This window comes from Diorhabda carinulata, chromosome 4 (assembly GCF_026250575.1).
Source record: "Diorhabda carinulata isolate Delta chromosome 4, icDioCari1.1, whole genome shotgun sequence".
In the NCBI taxonomy this organism is placed as follows: Eukaryota; Metazoa; Arthropoda; class Insecta; order Coleoptera; family Chrysomelidae; genus Diorhabda; species Diorhabda carinulata.
In genome coordinates, this window is record NC_079463.1 from 22,218,443 (window position 1) to 22,245,590 (window position 27,148).

The 27,148-nt window shown below is 30.4% G+C and overlaps 4 protein-coding genes across 5 annotated transcripts; 2 read left to right on the forward strand and 2 right to left on the reverse strand.

Moving 5' to 3' along the window:
- LOC130892902 (UDP-glucosyltransferase 2-like) lies at window positions 1–2,495 on the forward strand. The gene is made up of 4 exons (XM_057798593.1): window positions 1–387; window positions 988–1,794; window positions 1,850–2,069; window positions 2,196–2,495. The coding sequence occupies exons 1-4, from the start codon at window positions 150–152 to the stop codon at window positions 2,476–2,478; spliced, it is 1,548 nt and encodes a 515-aa protein (XP_057654576.1). The 5' UTR covers window positions 1–149; the 3' UTR covers window positions 2,479–2,495.
- Window positions 2,189–5,648, reverse strand: LOC130892901 (gastrula zinc finger protein XlCGF57.1-like). Its single transcript, XM_057798592.1, has 2 exons — window positions 5,213–5,648; window positions 2,189–5,024 (listed from the first exon to the last, which is right to left on the reverse strand). The coding sequence occupies exons 1-2, from the start codon at window positions 5,595–5,597 to the stop codon at window positions 3,751–3,753; spliced, it is 1,659 nt and encodes a 552-aa protein (XP_057654575.1). The 5' UTR covers window positions 5,598–5,648; the 3' UTR covers window positions 2,189–3,750.
- A 1,838-nt stretch (window positions 5,649–7,486) lies between these two features.
- LOC130892904 (golgin subfamily B member 1-like) lies at window positions 7,487–23,449 on the reverse strand. Of its 2 annotated transcripts, XM_057798597.1 has the most exons (15): window positions 23,355–23,449; window positions 22,975–23,298; window positions 22,674–22,897; window positions 20,823–21,137; window positions 20,305–20,712; window positions 18,950–19,051; window positions 18,351–18,610; window positions 13,616–18,227; window positions 13,274–13,560; window positions 12,695–13,213; window positions 9,811–10,692; window positions 9,530–9,758; window positions 9,345–9,471; window positions 8,830–8,996; window positions 7,487–7,622 (listed from the first exon to the last, which is right to left on the reverse strand). In XM_057798597.1, exons 2-15 carry the CDS (start codon window positions 23,286–23,288, stop codon window positions 7,543–7,545), a joined length of 8,526 nt encoding a protein of 2,841 aa, XP_057654580.1. In that variant the 5' UTR covers window positions 23,289–23,298; window positions 23,355–23,449; the 3' UTR covers window positions 7,487–7,542. The 2 variants fall into 2 exon arrangements, with proteins under 2 accessions (XP_057654580.1, XP_057654581.1); XM_057798598.1 differs by lacking the exons at window positions 22,674–22,897; window positions 22,975–23,298; window positions 23,355–23,449 and adding an exon at window positions 21,225–21,311.
- On the forward strand, window positions 23,394–26,113 carry LOC130892905 (mitochondrial ornithine transporter 2). The gene is made up of 3 exons (XM_057798599.1): window positions 23,394–23,829; window positions 23,883–24,416; window positions 24,481–26,113. Exons 1-3 carry the CDS (start codon window positions 23,736–23,738, stop codon window positions 24,801–24,803), a joined length of 951 nt encoding a protein of 316 aa, XP_057654582.1. The 5' UTR covers window positions 23,394–23,735; the 3' UTR covers window positions 24,804–26,113.
- The last annotated feature ends 1,035 nt before the right edge of the window (window positions 26,114–27,148 follow it).

A 27,148-nucleotide genomic window follows, 5' to 3' on the forward strand; every position in this document is an offset into this window, starting at 1 on the left:
TTGTTTTTTTTTTAAATAACATATCAACGCTGATTACAACTAAATAATAATTTAAAATATTCTTTTCCTGTTTTAATAACTGATAAATATTCATAGTAAAAATTCGGGTTTAGCAAAAACCAGACGTTATCATTGCAAATTGTAACAAAATGAGACACGTTTGTTCGTATGTTGTAATTTTGTACGTTTTTTCTATAACTGAAACATACAAAATATTGGGAATATTTCCAATATGTGGACAAAGTCATTTCACACTTGGATTCAGGTTAATGAAAGAATTAGCCGATCGAGGACACCAAGTCAGCTTCATAAATTGTTTTCCTCAAGAAAAACCGATTAAAAACTTGAAAGATATTTCAGTGGAAAGCATAAAAAGCAACCTTCTCAGTAAGTTATACAAATTTTTAATTATTAAACGTGTATATTAACTTCTACCTTAACTAACTGTACCACAATTTTCTGCTAGTTCTCGTTAATGATTTCCTTTATCCACTTTCCAGCCTAGCACTTTTTTATTTTGGAATTATGTCATTTCAAGGTAGGATCTTCATCATCGGGATCATTAAAACAACATGAGAATTTTTTCATATCACGTTTATTTTAATAATACAATTAATTATTTGTCTACTAACTTATAATACTCCAGAAAACAATATTTCCATTTTATAAAATAATGTAAGTACCATGAATTAATAGCGAAAATAATTAACGTATAAATTGACTGAATTATCGTATTTGAAGGCTTATTATGAAATTTAATTTGATTAAGTTAAACTAAACCCCCCCCCCAAATACCTTATAAATTTCCTCTATCTATTCAGCTTCCTGAGATCAGTCTAAAGTAACCACAAAGTCCTAAACTTGACAAATTTGGGATCCAAATAAGACAACAATCTTCTTCCCCAAAATCAAAAACGTCGTAACAGAAAATCATTTCTAGTAATTTGAGTAGTTTGTAATTTGAAATTAAATTATTTTTCGTTGTAGAATTCTATGATATGTCATCGATAACCCAACAACAAAAATTTTCATTTTACCGATGGTATAAAGAAGCGAGTTATTTTGGAAATCTGTTGGCAACGGGTTTATTAAAAAACGAGAATATTCACAAACTAGTCAAATCTAACGAGACTTTTGATCTGGTGATAAGTGAAAATTTTTACTTCGAATTCATGACGTTTTTCGCTTATAAATTCGGCGCTCCTTTGATAATGATTTCAGCGGGTCCAGTCTCGTTTCTTTCTAATTACATATTCTCGAATCCAGCGCCGAGTTCTTACATCACCAATTTATTTCAATTCGATACAAATTCCAAAATGAGCCTATGGGAAAGAATGGAGAACCTGTATGCGGAAATTTTGGGAGAATTTTATATGAATTTTGTACAAATACCAGAACAAGCCGGATACTTGAAACAACTGGTCCCCGATGCTCCGGATTTGAAAAAAATCTTATACAATACCAGTTTATTATTAGTAGCTTCTCATCTTGGTGTATTTGGACCGGTACCTTTACAACAAAATGTCAAAGAAATCGGTGGTTACACCATACCGCAACCACAACCGTTACCTAAACCCATAAAAGACTTTTTGGATAACGCCACTGAAGGCGTCGTAATATTTTCCATGGGATCAATGATAAAAAGTTCAAATTTCGCATTGGATAAAAAAAATATCGTATTGAACGCGTTTTCGAAAATACGACAAAAAGTTTTATGGAAATTCGAAGAGGATCTCAGAGATATACCCGATAATGTGCAAATATTCAAGTGGATTCCACAATCTGATGTTCTAAGTGAGTAACTATAAATATATATCTCACTCCATAGTATTATTTTTTTACGTTTCAGATCATCCTAACGTTGTTGCGTTTATATCACACGGTGGTTTATTGGGAATCACCGAAGGTCTTTATTACGGAGTCCCGATTTTGGGAATACCCGTGTTTTACGACCAAGGAAGAAATATTGAATTGGCTGCTGAAATAGGATACGCGTTAAAAATAAATTATAACGATTTAGAAGAAAAAGCTTTCGAATGGGCATTGAATGAAATATTAAATAATCCAAAGTAATTCATCCATGTTATAACTCATTACTTACTTGATTTGATTTCATATTCTTCTTCTTTTTTTTTTCGTAAACAAAAAATGTTAAAAAGTATAGAGATTTCTATTATTATGAAACATATTTTTAGATATAGAGACGTAGCTAAACAACGTTCAGCTATAATGCGAGACCAGCCTACGAAAGCATTGGATGAGGCAGTCTTTTGGTGCGAATACGTCGTTCGTCATAGAGGCGCTTTCCATTTAAGATCGCCCGCAATGGATCTCAAATGGTACCAATTGTATCAATTAGATGTATTTTTACTTATATTTATTATAATTTCAACGTTTATTTTATTAATAAATAATTTATTAAAATATTTTATCAAGAGAATGACTGTAACGAATATTAATGATAAAAAAGATAAATAAAATTCGTATTTCGTTAATTAGATACGTTATTTGGTGATATGGATTGAAAAAAAACATAATAAAATATTGAAATGAGTTGAATTATTATCTGAAATTAATTTCGATGAAAACAACATAAATAAGAGTATAAATTAGGTTAAGAACGTTTTTTTTTAATCTAAAATTGTATTTCGATCTATTTACAATGATATAAATATAAGAAAAAAACATTTTTTCTCATACTATACGCGATGTATCAAATTTTAAACAAACTTTTCATTTCATAGTTACTTTGAGACTTGGCAACACTGCTGTGAGTATTTACGATATTAACAAAATGACAAGTTTATAATATTTTCTAAAAATACTATTTTATAATATCTGTAGCGGTTTATTTGTTAGAAGTAACTCCCGAATTAAAATAATCGAAAAAACCCCTGAATAAAGTAAAATTTCGATCCAGTAATTTGTTTTTCCTTCAACACTTGTATAGCGATACCTGCACCAAAACGAATTCAATATCAACAACACAATCTAGTATATCAACACATTTCGAGAAACCTATATTACGAGAGTTTTATAAAAAGTTTCGGAAGCAATTTTTTTCAAAATAAAAGTCTATACACTTAGTAACGCAATCTTTCGCTTCTCTTCTACTCAAAATAGACGTTCACGTAGAAGATAGCGACTTCGTCTGATGAAAATTTCTGTGAATCAGATCGGGCGAATACAGTGAATGCCTAATCAAACAATGACTATTCCAAAAATCAGTCGCCTCACTTTTCCGACCAATGGAAACGTTTTAGCCTTTTTCTGAGAAAGTTCAATCTTTGCAATCGTATGTTTTGATTGTTTTTTCGTTTCAAAAGTATAGCGGTGGATCCATATTTCATATACAGTCTTAAATCGACGAAAAAAACTCGACTGATTGCTTGCGTAAACATAATTTTCCAGTATATATACCAATAGTCTCTTTTATCTCTCTAAACTTAATACAATGATTATCCAGCACCATTTGGTGAACTTTTTCGATGATATCGCTAATTTTTGATCATCTTGAATGCGCGTATATCACCACGAATTTAGCTACCATACATTCATCTCCAAGTAAAAGTCAGAAACTTCTCATACAACTCTCGTAATTAAAGAAGACTGGCTTCCATAGGGAGACAACAAATAATAAAAAAACGTCGTTGCCTATATGGTAATTTCGAAATCATTTTATTGCGAGCAATACACCTCAGCATAAGAAATATCGAATATTTTGATAAACCCTGTATATGTAGGAAAATTTCAATGCCCTGGATTGGTACGTAAATGATATCTCAAATTCTTCTTCCAAGTATACTGTCTCAAACAAGTAAAACAAGAAAACGGTTTTTCACCTGTATGAGACCTTAGATGATCTTCTAACTGCCCTTTTTGTTTGAATCGTTTTGTACAAGTACCGCACTCGAACGGTTTATTTTTATTGTGACACGACATGTGATTTTGTAAATGTTTAATTTGCACAAATCGTTTTAAACAAAATTCGCACTTGTGCGGTTTATCTTGCATATGGGAACGTATGTGACGATCTAAAGTCGCTTTAGTCTTGAAATTTTCCAAACAGATTTCGCATTTGAACGGTCTTTCTCCGGTATGACCGCGAGCGTGATTATCTAAACTTCTTTTTGTAGCAAACCGTCTGGAACAAATAGTGCATACAAATCGTTTTTCCCCGGTATGGGATAGTTTGTGGTGTTTCAAATTTACTCTTTGTGCGAATTTCGCAGGACAAACGTCACATTTATAGGGTTTTTCTCCTGTGTGACACAACAAATGTCGTTGTAGATCTCTATTTAATGCAAATTTCTTCAAGCAAACGCTACATTCGTAGGGTTTTTCGCCAGTATGAGTACGCATGTGACCTTTTAATGTTTGTGCGAATCTGAATGATTTGAAGCAAATTTCACATTTATAGGGTTTTTCTCCAGTATGACATCTCATGTGGCTATTTAAATGTGCTTTTTGTGCGAATTCGTTTGAACATATTAAGCATTTGTAAGGTTTCTCTCCTGTGTGGCAAAGCATGTGTCTCTTCAGAGTGGATTTAATGGAAAATTGCTTGAAACAAATTTCGCATTTGTGAGGTTTTTCACCTGTATGGGAAAGCATGTGACATTTCAAATGATGTTTGAAACTGAATCCTCTCAAACAAATTTCACAAATGTACCGTTTCTCTCCTTTATGTACGACCGTATGTATTTCAAGCCGACCTTTAGTTGGAAAACCTTTAAAACATTCTGTACATTGATGTGGAAGTTCTAATTTATGTATAACTTCATGTCTACTTAGTGATTGTTTATGAACATATTGTTTCAAACATATTCCACATTGAAATGGTTTTCTTATTAGAGTTTGCCGATTTTTAACTAGTATTATACTATTTTTTGTTTTATATTGGATCCAATGCAGTAAAAAATCCTCTTTGTTTGTGAAACATTCTCCACAAAATTGGCAAGCAACAACATTCTTGCCAAAATGTGAATTTACATGTTCATTCTTTTTGATCGCAGATGGAAAATCTACAATCAAAATGGAAATGAATCAGTCAAATAGTAAACTAAATGAGGGGGTACAGTTTTCTATAACGTACTTAACTTGTTGAGAAAAACCAAACATTGACGAAAACATAACCGGATTCAAACATTTTAGTTGAAAAATGAAAATATCAAATGACAATAGCTGGAGCCGAAAATAACAAACGACTTACCTTTATTACAAACAGGACAATGGAATTGTTTTCTAACTTTCCTCTTTTTAAATTTAGCATCATTACTTTGTTTATTTAAAAATGTATAGGTATTCTTTTCTTTCTTGATACTAATAATTTCACTAATACCTATGGACAAGTCTAAGCAGTGATCTTCAACTTCTTCAATTTTTGGTTCAATTACATCTAGATTTTCAATATCAGTATAACTAGACTCAGCTTTCAGTTCATTATTTGCATCGCGTCCTGAGAATGTTGTTTGTTGAACTTTTAAATTACTGTTGTAGCCTTCACATTTGACTTCGGCAAAACTTAAACCACATTCTACATTGTTTGGTAATTCAAAAACATCACATGGTTCGTGTTTAATAACTGTAGCGCTCATTTCGAGCACACAAAATACAATATTCGACTGAGACAATATAACCAAACAAAAAAAATCGGTTGTAATTTCTTCTTCTTTTATTCCGGCCTCGATTATTGGACCGTCAATCTTATTTCTTTTTTTATTTTTTTAATGGTTGCTTGTTAGCAAGAAAAATGTCCAAAAAAATTGATTGACATTTCTTCTTTTTTATTTCCTGTCATTCAAACGTCATGTCAAAAATATTTTTCAAAATGGAATTTACTGACAAAAAGAATTATTTCGTATGAATGTTAATTTTTTAATCGTTTTAAAGGGCATTTTGTGGTTTTGTTTTTACTGAAGTCATCATTTTTTGTTTTATCCACTTTATGAGTAAAAATTTTTCGTATAAAATTGTCAAAATACTATAGATAAGTCATCAATATTTGCGCACGGACTTGTAAATTAATGGGAGTGAGATTTGTTTAAATTACTTCTTCGTAATATTCAAGCATTTTTCACGGTTACTTACGCTTTAATACTCTCAAATGTGGTTAAAAATAAATGTTACTTGGCATTGATTGAAACTGCTATTCATGTAAGCTCTGATTTTTGTGTATTTAAATAGGACGATAATATTGAAATGATAAAGGATATAACAATCAAATGAATAAAATTGAATGAACTAATCAGATGCCATTATGTAAAATCATTGGTACTACTAAATAATATAGTTTCTCCAAAAGAAACAGTGTAGTTAGTTTTCAAAATTTTATATACAAACTTGCTGCGTTCGGACTTGAAAATTGTTGTACATTTTTCTAGTAACCAAATTTTTTAATAAATCAGATATAGAAATTCATAAATTATTATCAGGCACCTCAGCTTGAACATTTTACTGCCCCTAGACAAATTGTACCCAAATGTTTAAACCTTGTAAGTGTAGATGTGGGGCATGTGGTCTGCAATTTCTCCTTCCACCATGTACCTGCGGCATTCAGGACCTTCCCTAATGCTTAAAGTATGAAGTTGTTATCTTAGATGACTATTTTGGGTTTGATAACCAGTCACCTGTCGTATGTCGCGCCTGTTTAATTGAAGCAGTTGATTGATAAGAGAAATCGAAAACTCTAAGGATATCTACGAATTATTTATATCTTTAAACCCTGATGCACAATTTACATTTTCTATAAGGGAATGAGAGTGTGGACCGTCGCCTTCCCTGTCGATGTCGCTCAGATCCTTGTCAGTTTGGGGATTTGCTTCATTTTACATAATCATACAGGAGTAACTCGTAATGTTCTGCTTCGATAAATTTGTTAATAGATACAAATTTGTTCCTAAAAGACGTTAATGGATTACAGAATTCGAATTATATATAATTAAAGTTTTTACGAGGGGACTTCAAAAACATGTATATGTTTGTGACAATAAAACACATTTTATATAAAAAACTAATTTATTCACAGACAACAAATGATAAATGCCATTTTTTTTAAACGAACCTGTACAAATTAGAACTTATTTTAATAAAATTTGCGTGGTAATATACAAAAAAAGTAATTTTAATTTATTTCACAAAATTATAGGACCCGATCTCTTCATTTGTCATAAACATTAGATTTACTATCAAATCTGATTGAAAATAAAGAATTATTTTACTCTGAGTAAAATATCGTGTCAAAGTTTATAAGAATTAATTAAAGGAAACTATGAAAATAGAAAGAAAAACGAAAAATTAAATGACAAAAACAGATTGACCAATAAAAGAGAAGATAAAAACGCGATCAGCTTGAGAAGAAAGTAATTTGAATTGAATCGAATATGAAAAACTGAAAATAGGAAATAAACATTGAAATTTTTTTTATTTCTTAATCTGAATTCGTTATTGATTATTTACCCACAGTAACAGAATAATAAAAAAACACTTTTTAGGCACGTAAGTATTAATAACTTAATAAGTAAGTCTCATACATGGTAAACGTTATGTATCATTCACTTTTGGAGTGCTTCTACCCCACAACCAATTGAGGAGTACTTTGGAAGGACTTTGGATATCCCGCGCTAAAAAAAATTATATATTTAATAATAAACAATAGTAAATTTGCGATTTAATATTTACAAAAGTGAATAATCAACTAGTGAAACTGGAATCATACTCGCAAGATTCATTTAAAAATTGGAAAATTCCCAATTACTCATTATGTTTTAAAAAACCCTAGTAGGGAACTAAAATTTCAGTTTTTTATAGAGCGAAATACACGATTTTATAAAACATAGTTTGTTGGAAAATTACTGTATACAACACGTGTAGAAAATTGGATATACGATTAGTTTAAAGATGGGATACAAAGTCAGTAACTTAATTACTGTTTACTTCAAACAAAAAGTAACACATTTTTATAATTATAAACGTGATAAATTAAACAGTATGTATAAAAAAGTTGATAAGATATAACAAACTTTTATTTTTTTCTAAAAATGGTTGAAATGAAAATTTTTTGTGACAATATCAAAAACATTCATTATATGAAAAAAACAACCTTTTTAGTTAGTCACTTTACTTATACAGGAGTCCTGTTGGGGAATTGTCAAGTCAATGGACACCTGAAGACGTTAGGTTTAGAACATGTAGTTTCAGTTACCGAGATATGGAATTCCAGAAAAAAAATGCGAAATGGCTAAATGAAGATAATCATCAGCTAAAGCTAACCCATATATTGAACTTTCTATCATCAGAGAAATTAATAGATCTGATTATCGCAAGAAAAATTTTTAAATAACCGAAAAGAAATTGATGAAAATGAATAAGAATGCTAGTGAATCAGGAACTTAAGGACAAGACACATAAATTAATATAAACAGATAATGAATTGATATGGATGCCTAGAGAGGTGGAAGACCAAGTGAAAGAAAATATAAAAAAAATTAATATTCAAGTTGAGAAATAGAAGAGGATGGAACCGAATAATCAAAGAAACTAAAAGTTATAAAAATTTATTAAAAAATGAAGAAATAGAACGACAAGAAGTCATGCATGGAAATAAAAGAATATCCAAATTCTCGACTTTTATATATAATTTAATGAAATTTTGGGGCCCACCGTTGGATTTGTAAAAAATTTAAATTGTAATTTTATACATCCAAAAAAAAATGGAAAAATTATAAACAAGGACAAACAATTATTTCGTACTAATGAGAAATTAATTAATCTTTTAATGTTACCCAATAAATTTATTGATTTAATGTGATTTTTGCGAAAAATACTTACAAAGCGTATAACTAGCGTCCACTAATTTAGCAGCGGCTTCCGGTGGTAATTTAGAGACTTCTTTAATGTGTTGTTGCATTATCGACATTTGTTGTAGACTCCTAAGTTCTTGTTCATCCACAAACGTCTTATCTTTTTTGTAACCGATTTGTTTCAATTCCGATAACCTATAATATAAATTATCTTCGCTTTTACTTATATTTTTATAATTTGCTGAGAGTCTTGGCCAATCTAATCATAAAAAAGAAGAACTAAAGACCAAATGAAGAGAAATCTCAAAAAAATTGGGAAAAATGGGTAAGGCAATAAAGAAATGTAAAAAAGTAGAGAAATGGAAAAACCGAAAGGAAACCATCAACATATTGAAGAGGACAGTTCTTGTTCTCTTTTATTTATATTCTTACAATTTGTTGTGAGTCTTATCATAAAAAAGAAAACGACACAAAAGAACTAGAGACCAAAAGATACAGTGCGTTGAAATTTTTCATAGATATAAATATAAATAAATAACTTACTTGCTAGCAAGATCTTGTTTAGTTATTTTTTCCTGTGGTTTACTAGCTATTTCAGTACTGGATGCTTCCAAAGGTGGTTCGGTACTTTCAGGTACCATGTTCGAAGAAATCGACTGTTCAACTGGACCTAAAATAAATTATTAATTAGATTATTTGGTGATTGTGTAAAGAGATAAGTTTCTCACTAGTTCCGCTATATTTTCTTCGTATTTCTTCTTTTTCTCTAATGGCATTAGATAATCTCAATTGCAAGGTGTCTCTTTCTTCTAATAAGTGGGTTAATTCGACGGTTAGTTCTTCGCAACGTACGTCTCTTTGATGTAACATGTACAAAGCTATATCTAATTCTGCTCGGTTTACGGTTGCGGATAGATCGTCATCGGAAACTGGTTGTTTTTCGGATTGCGAACCGATCTAAATATACAAATATAAGTAATTGATTTAATAAAATCAAATAAAAACTCACCCTTATTCCTGTGGATACGGGTTGTTGAGTGATAGCGTTCCTGCTGATGTCCATTTCGGCGATTAAACTGTCGTAATCTTTACTCTTTTCGAATAATTCTTTTTTCAATTGTTCAATTTTAACGACCTGCTCTTCGATTATACCCCTCATCTCGTCTAATTGTTTATTTTCTTCTTCGGCTAACGTCGATTGTTCTGCAAGTTTTTCTTCCAATTGTCGAAGTCTAGTTTCTAATTCTTCTTTCAATCCGGTATGTTCTTGTTGTTGTTGTTTCATTAGTTGTTCTAGTTCCATTCTGACCCTGTATTGTTCGTTGGCGTTGTAAAGGGATTCGGCCACTTGGGTTTTTAGAGCTTCAACGTCTAAATCTTTGACTGATATCAGTTCTTCGTAATGGCTTTCCAATTCTTTGTAACGGGTTGTTTTTAAATTCTCCATCGATAAGGCGTATTCTTGTTCTTTGTTGATTAAAGTTTCGTTTATTTTGTTGATTTCAATTTGCAGCAATTCGGCGTTTTGTTGGGAATAGGAGAGTTGTTGATTGAGGGTTTCGCATTCGTGCGATTTTGTCGCTAAATCTTGAGTGATGTCGAAAAGATGTTGTTGACATTCGGCAAGTGATTGTTGAAGAATTAAATAATCTTGTTTGTACTGCGATAATTCCGTTTCTAATTTATGTGTGTCTTTGTTGTCCATCGAAAGTTGTAATTGTTGGTTTAATAATGTAATCTGCTGATTTTTTTCATCTACCAAAGTCTGAAGATTTATATTACTTTGGTGGTACTCTTCGAGTTTAAGTTTTAATTCTTCTGCAGCGTATTGTGCTTCGTTATACTGTTTTTGCATGTTCAATAATTCTTGTTGATCCGTTTCTTGTCGATGCTAAAAAAAATAAAAACATGTTAGTGAACAATTTTGAATAATACAAATATCAAATTGGATGCTTTTCCAAAACATAAATCGACATTAAAACACCATGGAATTGTTGCTGTAGCTCTAAAATTGTTTTAAAATTAATAAATAAAACAAGAAATTAACAGACTTTTCATTCATTATAAAAATAAGCATTTCTTGAAGAGTCGTAAGTTTATCACAAAACAAATTAAGAACTTGGTATACAGAATGTTATGAAATAAAAATAATGGTAATAGAGAAAACAGTAAAGAAAATTAGTGAAAATCAAGACTGGAGTTTGAAATTAACTAACAGAAAAAAAAGATGAAATGAAGTTAAAGATAAACAGAAAACATTGATAGTACATGGAAAAAGGATCAAAAAAAGGAAGCAAAATAGAGCTAAAATATGAAATTATAGTGAAACAGGTTCAAATAACTGAAATGAAAACGAACTTTAATCAAACAGGACTTGAGTATATGCATAAGGAGGAAAGAAAATTTTGAAATGAACAATACAGGACAAAATGAGGCTTAAATGAATAGAAATGAATCAAAAAGCTCTGAATAGATGGTTAAATAAGATGATAAACAAAACATGAGGCTGAAATATGAATAGAGTTTACACCAGCAATGAAAATTTAGTGGTCCAAAAGGACTACCTAAGTTATGATTTAGCGGTCCAAATCGACCACCTAAGTTATGATTTAATGGTCCAAAAATATAACGTGGTAGACAAAAGTAAAAAAATTAACATATGCATGCTACACACACTTTTATACATATTTTTACGGCATATATAAATTCTTTTATGCAAAAACAGCACAGTAAATATAAAACATAGGTTTTTTTGAAAATATTTTGGGCGACAAATTTGTCGTCGATGTATATGATTTTGGCGACATTTTTTTGATGATTTGGCGACAATTGTCGCTATGTCGCCATGCTGGCGTGAACCCTACACATAAGAAACTGGTCACCAAGATCGTGTGATTTAGCCCCAAAAAATCATTTTCTTTGAGGTTATGCAAAGTTGTTAATAAACCAGAATTGATGTATCAGATTGCACCACATAAAAATTTCTGTTGAATAAAGCTCGTTTTATTGATGGCAAAAATAGATTTGAAGCTATCGAAATTGATAAAAAATAGTCCAAATAAATCTAAAAAACCTATTCCTTACAGCCTATTTCAATCAATTTTGAAACTAGGTAAGTTTAAGTCGATTTATCATGATTATGTTTAGTTGTAATGAATTGGTATTACCTATGCAAAATTTCCAAAATTTCTATATCTTGGGTTGAAATATATATCCAGAAAATTGAGGCTGAAATTTGAGAGAGTAAACTATATGGAGCTTAAAAAGGGGCGTTGAAACTTAAAATTAAAAATAATATGAAAATGTGACTTGAGTAAATAGAATCAGTAATTAGAAATAAATAAAGGAAGAAGAGGGTTGAATAAATAGAAAAAAGATAAAATAAACGTTAAAAAAATAGAAAAATCGAAATAGAGTGTTTGAATGGAATTATAGAGATAAGAAAATTTGAGGGTGTCAAAATTATAGAAGCATTGCAAAGAGGCTTAAATGAAAAGAAAAACATGAAGCAGGATCTTAAAATAAAATAAATAGACAAATAAAGGTAAAGAGGAATTGGAAATGAGCGATAGAAATGCAGAATGGGGTTTAAAAAGAAAAGAAAAACGTTAAATGTGTAGATAAAAGGAAACGGGGTTGGAAATGAACGACAGAATGCAAAACGAAGGTGAAAAACGCGAAAATAAGCTTGAATGAATAGTAAAACATCAAAATTGGAATTGGAATTGGAAGTATAAATGGATGTGGAAACTTAAAATAAACAGTAATACGAGAGAAAAAAACAATAGAAGCGTAGAAAAGAAACAGAATCTTGAAATAAATAATTAAAGGGAAAAAGACGCTAGAAATGAGCGTCAAAGGGAAAAATATGGTTAAATTAAATTCACTTGTACCTTATACTCTTCCACAATTTCTTGTAACCTCAAAATCTCATTTTCTTTTTCATTCAACTGTTGTAATTGTTCTTTTAGATATTCGACATTTTGTCGAAGTTCCAAAATTTCTCGATCTTTTACCAAAATCTGATCCACTTGCGTTTGCAATTTCGCTATTTGCAAATCTTTTTCTTGACCGTCGCTATATTGAGATCGCAATCGAATTAACTCCTCTTCTTTTTCTCGAACCGATTCGCGATAATTTTGCAATTCAATATTCATATTTTCGATTCGGGTTTCAACTTGTCGTTCGTTTTCCGCTGATAAACCGAGCTGCCTTTGAATTTCGACGAGTATATCCTGTTTTTCGCAGGACAGAGGAAACGACGTGTTTCTTTCCAATACTTTCACAATTTCTTCGACGACTTCGCGTTTTTCGTCCAACTGTTGACGAGTCGTTTCGGCTAACGTCTTCAAACTGGACAATTCCACTTCTTTATCGGCCAATAGTTGTTGGATAGCTTCGAAATCGGCCACCTAAAAGGATCTACGATTAGTAAAAGGAAAATGTATTAAGATCGAAATGGTTTTGTTCACCTGTTTGGCTAAAGCGGATTTTTCTGTCTGTTCGTTAATTAGCAATTGGTTCAAATCGTTAATCGCGCGTTGTCTGTCATTTATCTGTTGTTGTAGAGCCGAAATTCTATCGACTTCGTTTTTAATTTCGACATCGACGTTTTTTCTTAATTCGTTATTTTCGTTTACCAGACTATTACATTTTTCTTCTAAATCGTTAATTTCATTTTTAAGTTTTTCTTGTATAGCAGCAAAATCAGTTTCGACTATACTCAAATGATATTTCCAACTTTCGGCGACTGTATTACCTAAAATAATAAAAAAATTTATTTGCGATAAACAAATTTAGAAAAAAAAACTCACCCCTTTCGTCGACTTGGGCCGCCCATTTTTCCTCCAAATCTGTAACGGTATCGACCAATTTATTTTCCATTTCCGTAACGATTCTGTCCATTTCCATTTGTTTGGCGTTCAAATCGTTCTTCAACGTTTCAATTTCTTCGTCGGAAGCAAGTTTTTCTTTACGAAGTTCCTCGATTACTGTTCGTAATTCTTCGATTTTTTCGCTCGATTCTTTAGTTTCGTTTTGAAGTTTCCTGGATTCCTCCAATTCCGTTTGCAATTCGAGTATATTCCTGGAAGACGTATCTTGAAGGTTCTGATATCGCCGTTCGATTTCCATATATTTTCCTTTCGATTCTTCTTCGTTTCTTTTAAATATATCGATCAATTGTTCGAGATTTTCCGCTCTATTTCCACTCAATTCCTTTATGCGTTGCGTTTCAAATTCACCCTGTAAGTTATTGATAACGTTCGAACTGCTTTCTTTTAATTTTTCAAATTCCGAATAAAGTATTTGATATTGTTGGACCAAATTAGATTTTTCCATCGACAATTCTTTATTGGTTTCTTGTATTCGTGTCAATTTTTCTTCTAAATTTTCTATTAAATTGATTTTATTAGGTAATTCTTCGTTTTTGAGTCTGTTTAATTCTTCTTCTGAATCTTTTTGTATCAGAACTCGCAATTCTTCATTTTCTTTTGTTAAATTATCGACAATTATTTTTAGTTTTTCAATATTTTCTTTTTCTTCGTATCTGGAAGCTTCCAATTTTAATTTTTCTTGCGTTTCTTTTAAATCAGTTAACTTTTCATTGGCAGCTGTAAGAACGTCGATTTGGTTCGACATTTTTTCCTTTTCCACGCAATTAACGTTGAATTCTTCTTTCAAATTTACAAATTTCTTTTCCAAATCTACTAATAAATCGATTTTTATTTTCAATTCTTCTTCTAATACACGTTTTTCTTCGATTATTTTATTCAATTCCTCCTCCAAGATTCGCACCCCGTTACCCTCCAATTCCATCTCCGATTGTTTTTGATTTTCCAATAAAATTCGCAATTCTTCATTTTCTTTTGTTAAATCGTTAACGATAATTTTAATTTCTTCAATTTTTGAAGTTTCAATTTTCAATTTTTCTTCAAGAAAATCGATTTGTTGTAACAGTTTTCCCTTTTCCTCGTAATTAACGTCGAATTCTTCTTTCAATTTTACAAATTTCTTTTCCAAATCTACTAATAGATCGATTTTGATTTTCAATTCTTCTTCCAAGTTTCGCATCCTCGTTTCGTTACCGACGTTTCTGCTTTTCTCTAATTCCACCCTTAGCTGTTTTTGATCGTCCAACAGAGCTTGTAACTCTTCATTGTCAGCCGTCAGATCTTTAATCAACGTTTTCAATTCTTCTATATTTTCTTTGGATTCTTCTACATCATCTGTTTTGGAAATAATTCGATTTTCTTCCCAATCGAACGAATTTAACGATTCCTCGTATTTCCTTTTCCATTTTAGTAATTCGCAATCTTGTATTTCTTTTTGTTGCATCATTTTTTCGTTGGTAACCGTGAGTATATCTAATCGGTTCGATAATTTCGCTTTTTCTTCTTTTTCTTTATTCAATAATCCAGTACATTCTTCGATTCTTTTTTCCAATTCCTCCACTTGCATTTTCAATTCATCTTGTATCGTCTGTTCCAAATCGAAGAAATCGTTTTTATTAGTAGCAGTCCGTTTTGACAATGTTTCGTTTTTCATCTTCAGTTCTTTACATTTCTTCGTTAATTTACCGATTTTGATTTGTAGTTGTTGGATTTCTTTTTGATGCGTTTCGTTATCGGCTTGTAATTTGTTCAGTTGTGTTTTTAGAACGTTTTCGTTTCTGTATTGATGTTCTTCTTCTAATCTAACTTCTTCTGGTCCCCAAGCCCATCCGTCGTCGTTTTCTTCCCCTATTTGATAAGTCAAGTAAGCTTTCGACTGTTGGATCGGTTCTTCTTGTACCGGATCATTTTGATAACCTAAAAATTCGTTTTCGCATTTTTCGTATTCTAATCGTCGAAGCGAATCGGGATCTCGAAGACCGTCGATTTCTTCGTTCGACATTATTTGACATTCCAACGAATCTTCCGGTTTGTTTTCCAGTTTTTTATAAAGCGATTTAGTAAATTCGTTAAACATATCCGAGCAATCATCGACTACTTTTTCATTTTCTTTATCGACGTTAAACAATAAAATTTCTAACGCTTTTATTTTCGTTTCTAAATCTTCTTTGGTGTTATTTTCTTCGGTTTGTGTTTCTTTTGTATTTAAATCGTAAATTTTTTTTTTGGCTTCGTTAATAACGTCGTTAACTGTTTCTGTTCCTTTATCTTTTATCATCAATTTTCGTTCCAAAGTTTTGGATTTTTTCATCGAAATTTCCCAATTGGTCGAAGCTAGGTACAAATTTTCTTCTAATCTATTTATTTTTCCTTTCAATTCGTTATTTTCTATCGATAATTCTTCTTCTCTTTCTTTTAGAACCTTGACCGTTTCTTCTAGTTTTTCCCTTTGGAACGTCAATTCGTTATTCTTTCCTATCAATTCCTCCAATTGTATCTGATAATCGTTTTCAATTTTTTCGTAATCTCTTTGGTTTCGCTTTTGTAATTCCTCGTTTTCCATCTGCGTCTGTTTTTGTACAGTTTCTAAATGTATCAATTGTTTTTTCAATTCCGCGTTCACCTGTTCCTGCTCTTCTAAATTACCCTGTACAATTTTCAATTGTCCAACTTTTTCTTGTGATTTTTTTACTTTCACTTTCAATTTGTGTATCAATTCTTCTTGTTCTCTATTTCTCTTTATCAAATCTCCATTTTCTTCTTTGATTTCTTCCAAAGCAGTCTTTAAGACTTCTTCATTGTTAGTTATATCTTTGAGCTTTTCGCTCATTTCTTTTTCCATTAATATCTTTTCTTTCAAATTATTTTCATTTATAATCAATTTATCTTCGATATCTTTAAATTTATTAGTTAAATCTTCTTTTTCTTCCAATAATCTACCGAGATCCTGTTCCAATTTTTCGTTCCGTTCTTTATAATGATTCAATTCGGATTCATTCGTTTCTATTATCAATTGCAATTCGTTTATTTTATCTTCGTTTGTCGATTCGTTACTTCCGTGTAAATTATCGAATTCCTCATGTAAACTCCTCGATAATTCTTGTTTTAAACTTACTTCTGTTATTTTTTCTTGCTTCTGTCGAGTTTCTATCAACATATTTTGCAAATCTGAATTTTGTTGTTGTAACGTATCGATTATATCCGACATTTCTTTTAATTTCCTTTCGGAATTATCCAAAGCTAAAGTTTTCTCTTCTATCTCCTCCTTTATTGCTTCTATTTCTATTCGGAGTTCATTCATCTCTTTGTCGGTATTTATTTCGGTTTCCCATTTTTCTTTTTCTTCCTTATACCTACTTTCCAATTCCTGATATGCCTGCGTTTTCTTTTTCAAATTCGCCGCTATTTTCTTCATTTTTTCCAATTGTTCTTTATTTTTATTGGATAATTCTTGTATCTGCGTTTCCAATGAACCGTTATTGTTATCCAGTTGTTGTTGAAGTCCCAGATATTTTTGTTTCATTTCTTCGATGATTTCATGTATTTTCGTATCTTTTTCTTGTAGTTGCTTTTCCAGATTTTTTATTATTTCTTCTTTACGCTTCAATTCGTCGTATAAAGTTTCGTTTTCTGATTTGTTAAAAGCGATTTCTTCTTTAAAATCTTGGACTTGTTCGTTTAGGGATTTTACTTGATTTTCCATGAATTCAAAGTTGCCTAACTTTTCGTTGGCTACCTGTAAATCCCCGACTACAGTATTTAGATCGTTTATCAATACGTTTAATTCCTTGACGTCGTTTTCTCTTTCACCTAACTCGGTTTGAAGTTTATTAATCAAACTCGAAGAATTTATTAATTCAGTTTTATTTTCTTCAATTATCAATCGATAATTAGTAATTTCTTCAATATTTTCTTTTAGTTTATCTTCTAATTCGCTTAATTTTTCTTTAGTTTCCATCAATTCTGTTTCTAAATTATCCTTTTCGTGTATATTCGAATCTAAATCTTTGAGGGATTTTTCGAGGTATTTATTTTCTTCCAACAACTTTTCGTAATCGCCCTGTAGGTTTCGCAATTTCGAAATTTCTTCTTTATCTTCATCTACATCTTCTAATCGTTTTAATTTTTCCACGAGGTGTTTATTTTCTTTTTGTAAATCGTCTTTTTCACTTTGTACTTGCTCGTAAGTTTCCACTAAAATATCCCTGTAGTTTTCTATTTCGTTTATCTTCATACATAATTGATTATTTTCTTCTCTTAACGCATCTAATTTCAACATAACTTCTTTCCTTTCAACGTTAAACATTTCGATTCTCTTCAATAATTCTGTCGAATCTTCTGTTAGCTGAGAAACGGTTTCGTTTAATTCAGATGGTGCTACTTCTTCATCTAAAGCCTTCGAAGGTTCTTCCATATTCTTTTGATATTCCAGCTTCTCTTGTTGCGTTAAACCTTCCACTATCTCTATACTTTCCGCAGACGAAACTTTTTCAGCACTCAGCTTTTCTAATTTATCAATTAATTCCATATTTTCCTAAAAAAAAATGAGTTGAAAGTGGTAGGTGAGGGAAACATGTCTTTGAATTCATGGAGGGGCTTTAAATAAGTAATTGTAAATTTTGAAAAAATTTAAAAATTAGATAATTAAAAACGTTACCTGGATATAATTATCTAATTTAGTAGAGAGATCTAATTTTTCTTTTTTAAATTCTTCGATTTTTTCAAACAATTCATCCTTTTCTTTATTAAGTTTTTCAATTTCTTCTCTCAATTTATTATTTTCTTTTCGCGATTGCTCCAATTGTTCTTCTATTTGGATGGATTTCATTTCGAAAGTAACTTGATCGTTTTGCAATTGAGACAATCTCTCGTTTTGTTCAGTTAAATCAGTTATATTCGATTTTAAGGAAATTATTTCTGGAAAATACATTTTTTTAGAGATATTTTTAAATATAAGCGTTTTCGTAGTGGGATTGTGGCAAAGTTAAAACATCAAAATATTAAAATTGACACTTGATAGAAATATGAATATTTTTGATTTTGATAGATTTAAAGATTTAAAAAAAACAACAAAATTTAAGACATCCCAATTCTCTGCTAATTAATTCTATGATAAAGAATACAGAGGTATTCAAGAGCTTGGATATATATTAGAATTAGTACACTATCGTGTTTAATATTGCCACAATCCCACTACGAAAACGTTCATAAACTAATGGTTTCAATTCACATTTTTAAATATAAATATATACACACCACTTTCTAATAATCCGATCACTTTTTCTTTTTCCTCAAATTCTTCGGCGTTCCTGTTCAATTTATCTTGCAATTCCTTCACTTCCTCTGCATAGAGAGAACCTATAGATTAAAAAGGGATTAAATACAATTAAAGAATTGAGAATTTTAGCTTAAAAAATAAAAATTTAAAAAACAACCCCTTTTTTATTTGCAAAAAATTGAGGGATAACTGCACAACACATCACTATGACACTAAAATCTATCAAGCAGGTTACACGGAAAATTCTTAAGCATTCGCTGGGTGAGAGGTCCCATCAGAGGTTAGGCCAATGCTTTGGGCTGAGTTTCAATACGGTGAAACATTTTTTTCACAAACAATAACGCTGTTGGGTACATACCAATAATTCTGAGTACTTTTGACTGAAATATATTCGAGTTCTGATGGAAAACTATAATCAGAGTAAATTTTCTAAAAGTATCAACAAAAGTCCTATTGGGCACTGTCGCCTCAATGGACACTCCAAGATGCTAGACTTAACAATACAGCACTATAGCTGGGATCGTATGAAATAGAAGATGAAGATCTGTAACATGTACAACCATTCAACATTGTAGACTTTTTAAAAGGAATGGTTGTATACCGTAACTCCAGATAGGTTTTAATGTGACTTTGTATATTAGCAGCTCGTTGTCGATTGTTATTTGTGAACTTCGGCTTATTAATCAGTAGTTTGCTGAGTTTTAGAACCAATTGTTTTCTCTTGGTTAGTATGGGTGTGCTCCAGGTTAGTTGTGCCTTTAATATTACAGTTGGACAGGTTCCTCTCCTCGTTGGGTGTAGGTAACACGAACAGATTTATATTCATTCATTTTATTCAGGAACTCCTGACGTAATTGTGTTGTAATCTTGGATTTTGACTTGAAAGTGTCTATTTTGCAGGTAGTGTCAGACCTTTTAGATATCGCCTGGGCGATATCTAAAAAAGCAGACAAAACGGGTAATAGACTAGTTGGTCTGTAAGATGTAGTGTTTCACTGACTACTTTCCACAAAATTTGAAAATACCCTGTACTGCTTTGTATTGGGAACTTCAACCCCCTATTTGATAGTTCCTTCAGTATTTTGGCACTATATCCGGTAGACTTTTTAGGAATCAACTGCTGTATTGATTTTTTGAGTTTACGTTTAATTTTCTATTTGATGAGGAGATTCCATAAAATCCCTGACCATAAATCAATTACTTATGACCATCAGCGTGTGTTCTTTGCCAAATTTTCCTCAATTGATGATAATTTTACCTTTAATTGGGGTTGTTAAAGTTCAAAACGATATGAAAATAATGTGACCAGTGTTTTTTTGTTGAATTCGCTTACCTTTGAAAGTATCAATTGATTCGACCATCTTCAGCTGCACGTTTCCTTTTTCATCTTCTAATTCAGCAATTTTCTCGTTCAATTTGGTTATTTCGTTTTGTAAATTGACAATCATAACATTGGCGTCGCTCATTTTCTTGAAAGCGTCCAATTTTTTGTTCAATTCCTTGATTTTACTCTTATTTTGAGCTTTCACTTTAATCATATTTTTGTTACTTTCATCTAATTGTTTTTTGAGTTTTTCTATAGTCGAATTTTGCGAGGGGCTATGGCTTTCTTCAATTACTTCAACTTTAGATTCTAAATCTTTAATTTTCGTGGTATATTCTTCTATTAAAGTTTTAGAATCTGCTAATTTTTGTTGGAGATCCTTAATGATAATTTCGTGATTATTGACCTCAGATTTTTCTAAAGAGAAGAAAATTATTCAAAAACTTGATATTTTAATAACATAAAAAGTAAGAAAAATGTTACAATGCTAATTAGAAATTACTCTCAATAAATATTTGTTCAATTACCTGACGTTACGGAATTTCTTACTATTTCATTTTTCTCTTCAATTAATTTTTCATTTTGTTCTTGAAGTTCCGCGATTTCCAAATTTTTCGACTTCAAATCATTGAGCAAAACCATCTGCCGAGCTTTCATCTCAGTTTCCAAAATAATGAAATTCTCTTGCATCTTCCTCATTTGCTCTTTAGTTTCGTCTAAAGCATCTAGTGTATCTTTTCCCTTTTTACTCAAATTATCAGTCATCAAAGTTATAGCTTTAGTTCTGGCATCGATAACTTGATCCTTTTCCTTAAGATTCTCTTGTAAATCCAATATAATACCTTAAAAAATAAAAACCAATTCACAAATTAATAAAACGTCTCAGGCTATAATGAACTATAATAAAGAATTTTACTATCTTCACTTACCTTTTGATCTAAGATAAGGAATTTCTCACAATCCATGTTTTTATATTATATTTTCAAAATAAAATCAAATTTCAGATGACAGTTGACATATATCTGCCATTAAAACATTAATGATTTTGGACCAATAGGAAAAACACTGCCATCGTGGATTTCTTTCTTGGTCAATGAGAAGCCGGGATTTTAGACAAATGAAAACATGCGATATTCAATGTTCTTTAAAAAGATGGTTGCCGCCAAAAAGACGCCGCAATCGAACATCAGAATCACGCCACAAATGAACATGGTAAAGATGACAGGTATAAAAACATGTGACATAAAAGTTGTTTTTAAAGATATTAGCTTGGTTTTACAAAAGTAAAGTGATAGTTTTTGAATTTTTAAATGAAAGTTTTGAATAGTTCATTAGTTTTCAAATAGTTACTGATACCTGAGGAGTATAAAAGTGTAGTGAAAATGTGAACATATTAAAAACACTGTAAAATCTTTAAAAATTATCAATGAACATATAATTGTGATTTAATTTAAGATTTTCTTATTTGAAGGCAGTTTCCATGCAAATTGAAGTATTTGTTATGGTGAATTTTTATTTCGGTTATTATTTAGAAGCAGGGCCTATTTTTGGTCGTAAACAATAAAAAAATTGATATTTATATGTTTTTTGTTCGTTTTTGTATGATAAAAATTGAAAACTAATTGTGAAAACCAAAATTTTAACATTTTATGGTCAATAAAAAATCTAAAAACCATAAACTCATAAATTTGTCTTCCAAAACTGCGCTTGAAAATTTTTTTAAGAATGTCTTGTATGTATTGTTTTCAGAAAGTACATACAAAAAGGAACAATTTGAAAGAGAAAAACATTAAATATCATAATTTTTATAAATTACTAAAAATTTTGTTGGTTAGAACTCCTTTTCATCATTGTTTTTGATGACAAAAACCTAACTTTCCAAATTGTCAATGATTTGTAAAAGTTATTCAAATTTTGTTGATTTTAGATCTCTTTTAATTGAAATTTAGTTTCAAAGCAAATACTATTAACATTTTGACTTATTATATGTTTTAAACGAAATTTTGATTGAAAGAGATGGAAATTTGAGATAATTTATCAACAAAAACATATAAAAGGGGCCTTAAGAGTAAGGAATTTAAAAAAATTGGTTAATTTATGTAAATCCTTCTTTTAAAATCTTGTTTTCTTATGTAGTATCTTGAAAAAATACATTTTTCAAAAAAAAAAAAAGTTGTAGCACAGTAAACAAATCGAGGAATTTATGGTTTTTGGATTGTTTATTGGCTAATAAAAGTGATAAAATTTAATAGAAAGTTAAAGTATTTTAAATAATTCGCAACTATTGGTGATGTAATTAAAATTTTGATTATTTGATAATTATTACACTATATTTATATGTAATAACAATAGATTATTTTTTTATAGAAGATACTGACCTTCCTGCTTTTGCGTTTTTTCCAAAAGGTCAGTTATTTTTCTCTCTTTAACCAAAAGTATGTTGTAAAGTTCTTCCGGATTGGTGCTTTTGTTATAATCTAAATTCTTTTCAGACGTTTGAGTTACATTAATAATCGGCTGAGAGTCGTTAAGTTGAGTTTTAATAGCAGTCACCATTTCTTCAATATCCTTTTGCCTCATACCTCTTTCCGCAAGTCTAGCCCTAAAATAATTTAAGAAGAAACGTATAAAACCGTCTCTTTTCTATAAAAATAATTAATTATTGAAAGAGCTTATTACTTATTTTCCTCCAATTGTTGTTTCAATAAGTTGACTCTTTCATGTTTCTTATTATCCATAGAACTACCGCTACTTCTCTCTACACCGCCAAGTTCGTCTTTCTTTAATCTAGATTTTTTAGCTTTCACTTTACTAAGAGTATTTACGTATTCTTCAACTTTTTCTTGCGGGACAGTACTTTGTTCTTTCCTCAACATTTCTTTCAGTTGAGCTATAAGTACTTGTTGCTGTTCGTTTTGATCTCGCAAATCTTTTATTTCCCTGGGTGGCTCGGGGCCCTGGCCACCAGGGTCCGGATCCGGTTTCTTCCACATTATATTTCACCTAAAACACGTATCCATTGGAAAAATCGCGTGTACTATTCATTTGTAAACAATCACCTATAAAATTATAAAGAAAAATATATTTATTAACATATTAGTTTTATTTTGACACAAAAACGTCCACGTATGACAAATTAAAAACCACGACTTTTGTTCTTCTTCTTTTTCTTGCGTAATATTAGCCATATATTGATTGTTAATACATCCATTTTGACGTGATTATTCCGTACCAAACTTTATTATTATTTACATTATAATATCTATCATTTCGTAATAAATTAAATATTATCAAAATTTTCTAAATTATCACTGAAAATGTTTAACAAAATAAAAAAATTATAATCTCGCTTATATCAAGGTTCCTTTTACATCATTTTTATCGTATTATGAACGAGTAGTACTTTTTTTATTGTTTTAATTTTAATTTTGAAAAAAAAAATGGGGGAATTGGAGGTAAATTCGAACGCTTTAAAAGTGAGTGGAAAACAACACGTAAAAGACGGTGTTATAGATTTTATAGGAGGATCTCTTGGTAAGTTAATAATAAAATTAACGTACTTTATTAATGGAAAAATACGATTTTAGGAGGGATAGCTTTAGTTTACGTAGGACAACCTTTAGATACGATCAAAGTCAAGATGCAAACATTCCCAACGTTATACAAAAACATGTTTGATTGTTTCACGACAACTTTCAAAACTGACGGTATTCGGAGAGGTTTATACGCCGGTACAGTCCCAGCTTTAGCTACGAACGTAGCGGAAAATTCAGTTTTATTTTTCGCTTACGGTTTTTGTCAAAAATTTATGCAAAAAATCACAAAATGCGAAACCGTAGATAAACTTAGTGTTACCAGTAACGCCACCGCTGGTTTTTTAGCAGCTTTCTTTTCTTCTCTAGTCATTTGCCCAACGGAATTGATCAAATGTAAATTACAAGCGATGCATGAAGTTAAAAAACAACAAGCCCATTTGGGAGTACAAATCAAAAGTATGGGTCCCTTACAACTTACAGCCGATGTTTTTAAAACTGAAGGATTCAAAGGACTATTTAGAGGAATGATTCCAACACTCGTGCGAGAAATGCCAGGATATTTCTTCTTTTTCGGCGCCTATGAAGGTATTAAGTCATATTTTAAATAATCTTCATATATTTAATTATATTATTATTATTATTTTTATAGGTACTAGAGAACTTTTACGGAAACCAAACCAAAAGAAAGACGATATCGGTTTAGTGAAAACTATGATAGCCGGAGGTATGGGAGGAGCATGTTTTTGGACGATTCTTTTCCCTGCTGATGTAGCAAAGTCTCGCATACAAGTAAATAATTTAAATGAAAATATGGTGAGCCTCATCTTCAGGATAAGTAGACAAGAAGGTATAGGTGCTTTATACTGCGGGTTATTACCCACTTTGATTAGGACCGTACCTTCAACTGCCGCTTTGTTTGTTACCATCGAGTATAGTAAAAAGTGGATGCAGCACATGTCCAAAGATTTGTGAACGTGATTGTTGTTGGTATGTGATGGTAGATTCCAAAAAAAGGAGATTAGATCTGAAAAAATAGTTAAAAATCGATTTTAGAACAGTTTTTTTCGTTATTTTCCATTTGGGTTTTTATATTTCTGTATATTTCTGGATCGAAATGTTTCTACTACTATTGCATAAATATATCCGAATAATAATAATGACTTTTTTCTCAAGTTTCGGTAATAAGGGCAATCAATTTGTTGGTATTTTGCTCCAAGTTTCTCATAAACAATTCCGCATTTCTTCTCTCGAGTATGGACTACAATAACAGACGTTCTTATCAAGTTCTTCCCACAAAAGTTCAATGGAATTGAGATCAGGGCTTCGAGGAGGCATATTACCACCCTTTGTGCTTCTTTCTCTTCCAAATATCCCCTCCATAATTCGGAACTATCTTTGGGTTTATTGTCCTACTGGAAAATGATTTTTTTTCAATTTTAATATCAAGTTATGCTACAAATATATAATAAGTCCCGAATTAAGATTTTTATTGATCGAATCACTTTATGTTTGTCTTGATGGAATTTTTCAATTAATATTTAAATGATTCCAATTGACTTGATTCCGATGATAATTAAATGAAAAATTCTCATAATTATTGATCATTCAGTGATATCCAATTAAACAATTGTATTAAAACTGTTTGTAGTTGAATTTTTTCAATGCACTCAATTTAAAACAATTAAACTTTGAAAATAATTGTCCAATTTCGGTTTTCATTTATTTTCTAAATAAAACGACTTTTAATTGATTCACAAAATTATAACGAATTCAAAAGTCACCCAAAAATATTTTTTTAAAAATAAATTTCTTGTGAATTTATAGCTCTTGAATTTTGGTAGACCCTGTATTAATTTTCTAAAACAATATTTAATCAACTGTTATCAACGTGCCTTTTACACACAGATATTTTTGATATGATGTGAAATATATTTTTTTAAATATTTAAATTATCCTATTTGTCTAGTGTGTTTCAAAAATTTGTGTTACAAAAAATTTTAATAATTTTTTTCGAAAACGAATAATTTTTTTACGATATAAATTTGTTTCTTAATTTATGATCCCTATCAGGATGATTATACAGTGGTACTTGAAACTCATATAACAAACGTGGATTTAAATGACACGAGTTTAGAAACATACTGTATTATTTGGACTGTTTATAAACAAATGCATTTATCGGAAAGACGTGGAATAATCATTTATTTTAATTGTTTTATATGAATATTTTTCATTTCTAATTGTACTATCTTTATATGATAAACGATAATTGAAAAACAAAATTGAGTTTCCTTTTTTCTCCCTAACCTTCTTCGAAATTTATTTATTTATAAATTCTACAGTGCAGTTAATATTGAAAGTAATTTTTTTGGTTCAAAAATAAATTTTTATAGTCCATTCATTTAGTTTACGAAAACTAAACACCTGACTGAAAGCAATAACAATAAAGTGTCTTCAAATGGGTTTAGAAGGGCAGTTAGAGTACCATGTGAAAAAAATGTTTTAATTCGTCTTAAATCTCGTCAAATCGAGTTGTAAAAATGTTTTTTCTACGTCTGTTTATGAAGAATTAGTAGGTTGCATAAAGTTGGTCTAAAAATGGAAAAGGTGTGTTTCCTTTGGACTTTTTCGCTCCTAATTTTCTTCGAAATCTTATTTAGTTATTTTAAAGTGCAGTGAATTGTTATAGTCCATTCATACATCATACGAAAATGAAATACCTGACTGAAAGCAATAACAATAAGGTGTCTTCAAATAGGTTTAGAAGGGCAGTTATAATACCTTGTCATATCAACTTGTATAAATATTTTTTCTACGTCTATTTATGATAAATTAGTAGATTGATTTAAAAATGGAAAATAACACAATTGGAAGTTATTTGAATATCCATTGTTTTAATTTTATCTATAAGAGGAGTTCTAACAATAATAACTAGTAAGGTCAATAATGGGATCTATTGTATTGGTTTCTGTTTTAAATTCTATACGGAAAGATAGAAATAATACGAGGTAATTGAAAAATTATATGGTTTTTAGTAATTGCGGTAAGACGCTATTCTAGGAGACCACAACAAAAAATTAAGTTTGTTTTAATGTCTCGTATAGAGATAAAAATAATTTATTGAGGTTAGTTGGTCAACAATTGTCTCATTTAGATTGTTTTCTTCGGAATTCACATTAAATTTACGCAATTTCCCACACAAATGATTCAGCATAGAATTCTCGAAATGAACACTAAAAAAATTAAATTACCGTAAATTATTAATCAAAAATTATTCTATATTTCATACAAAAAATAAATTTTCAAAATATTTAGAA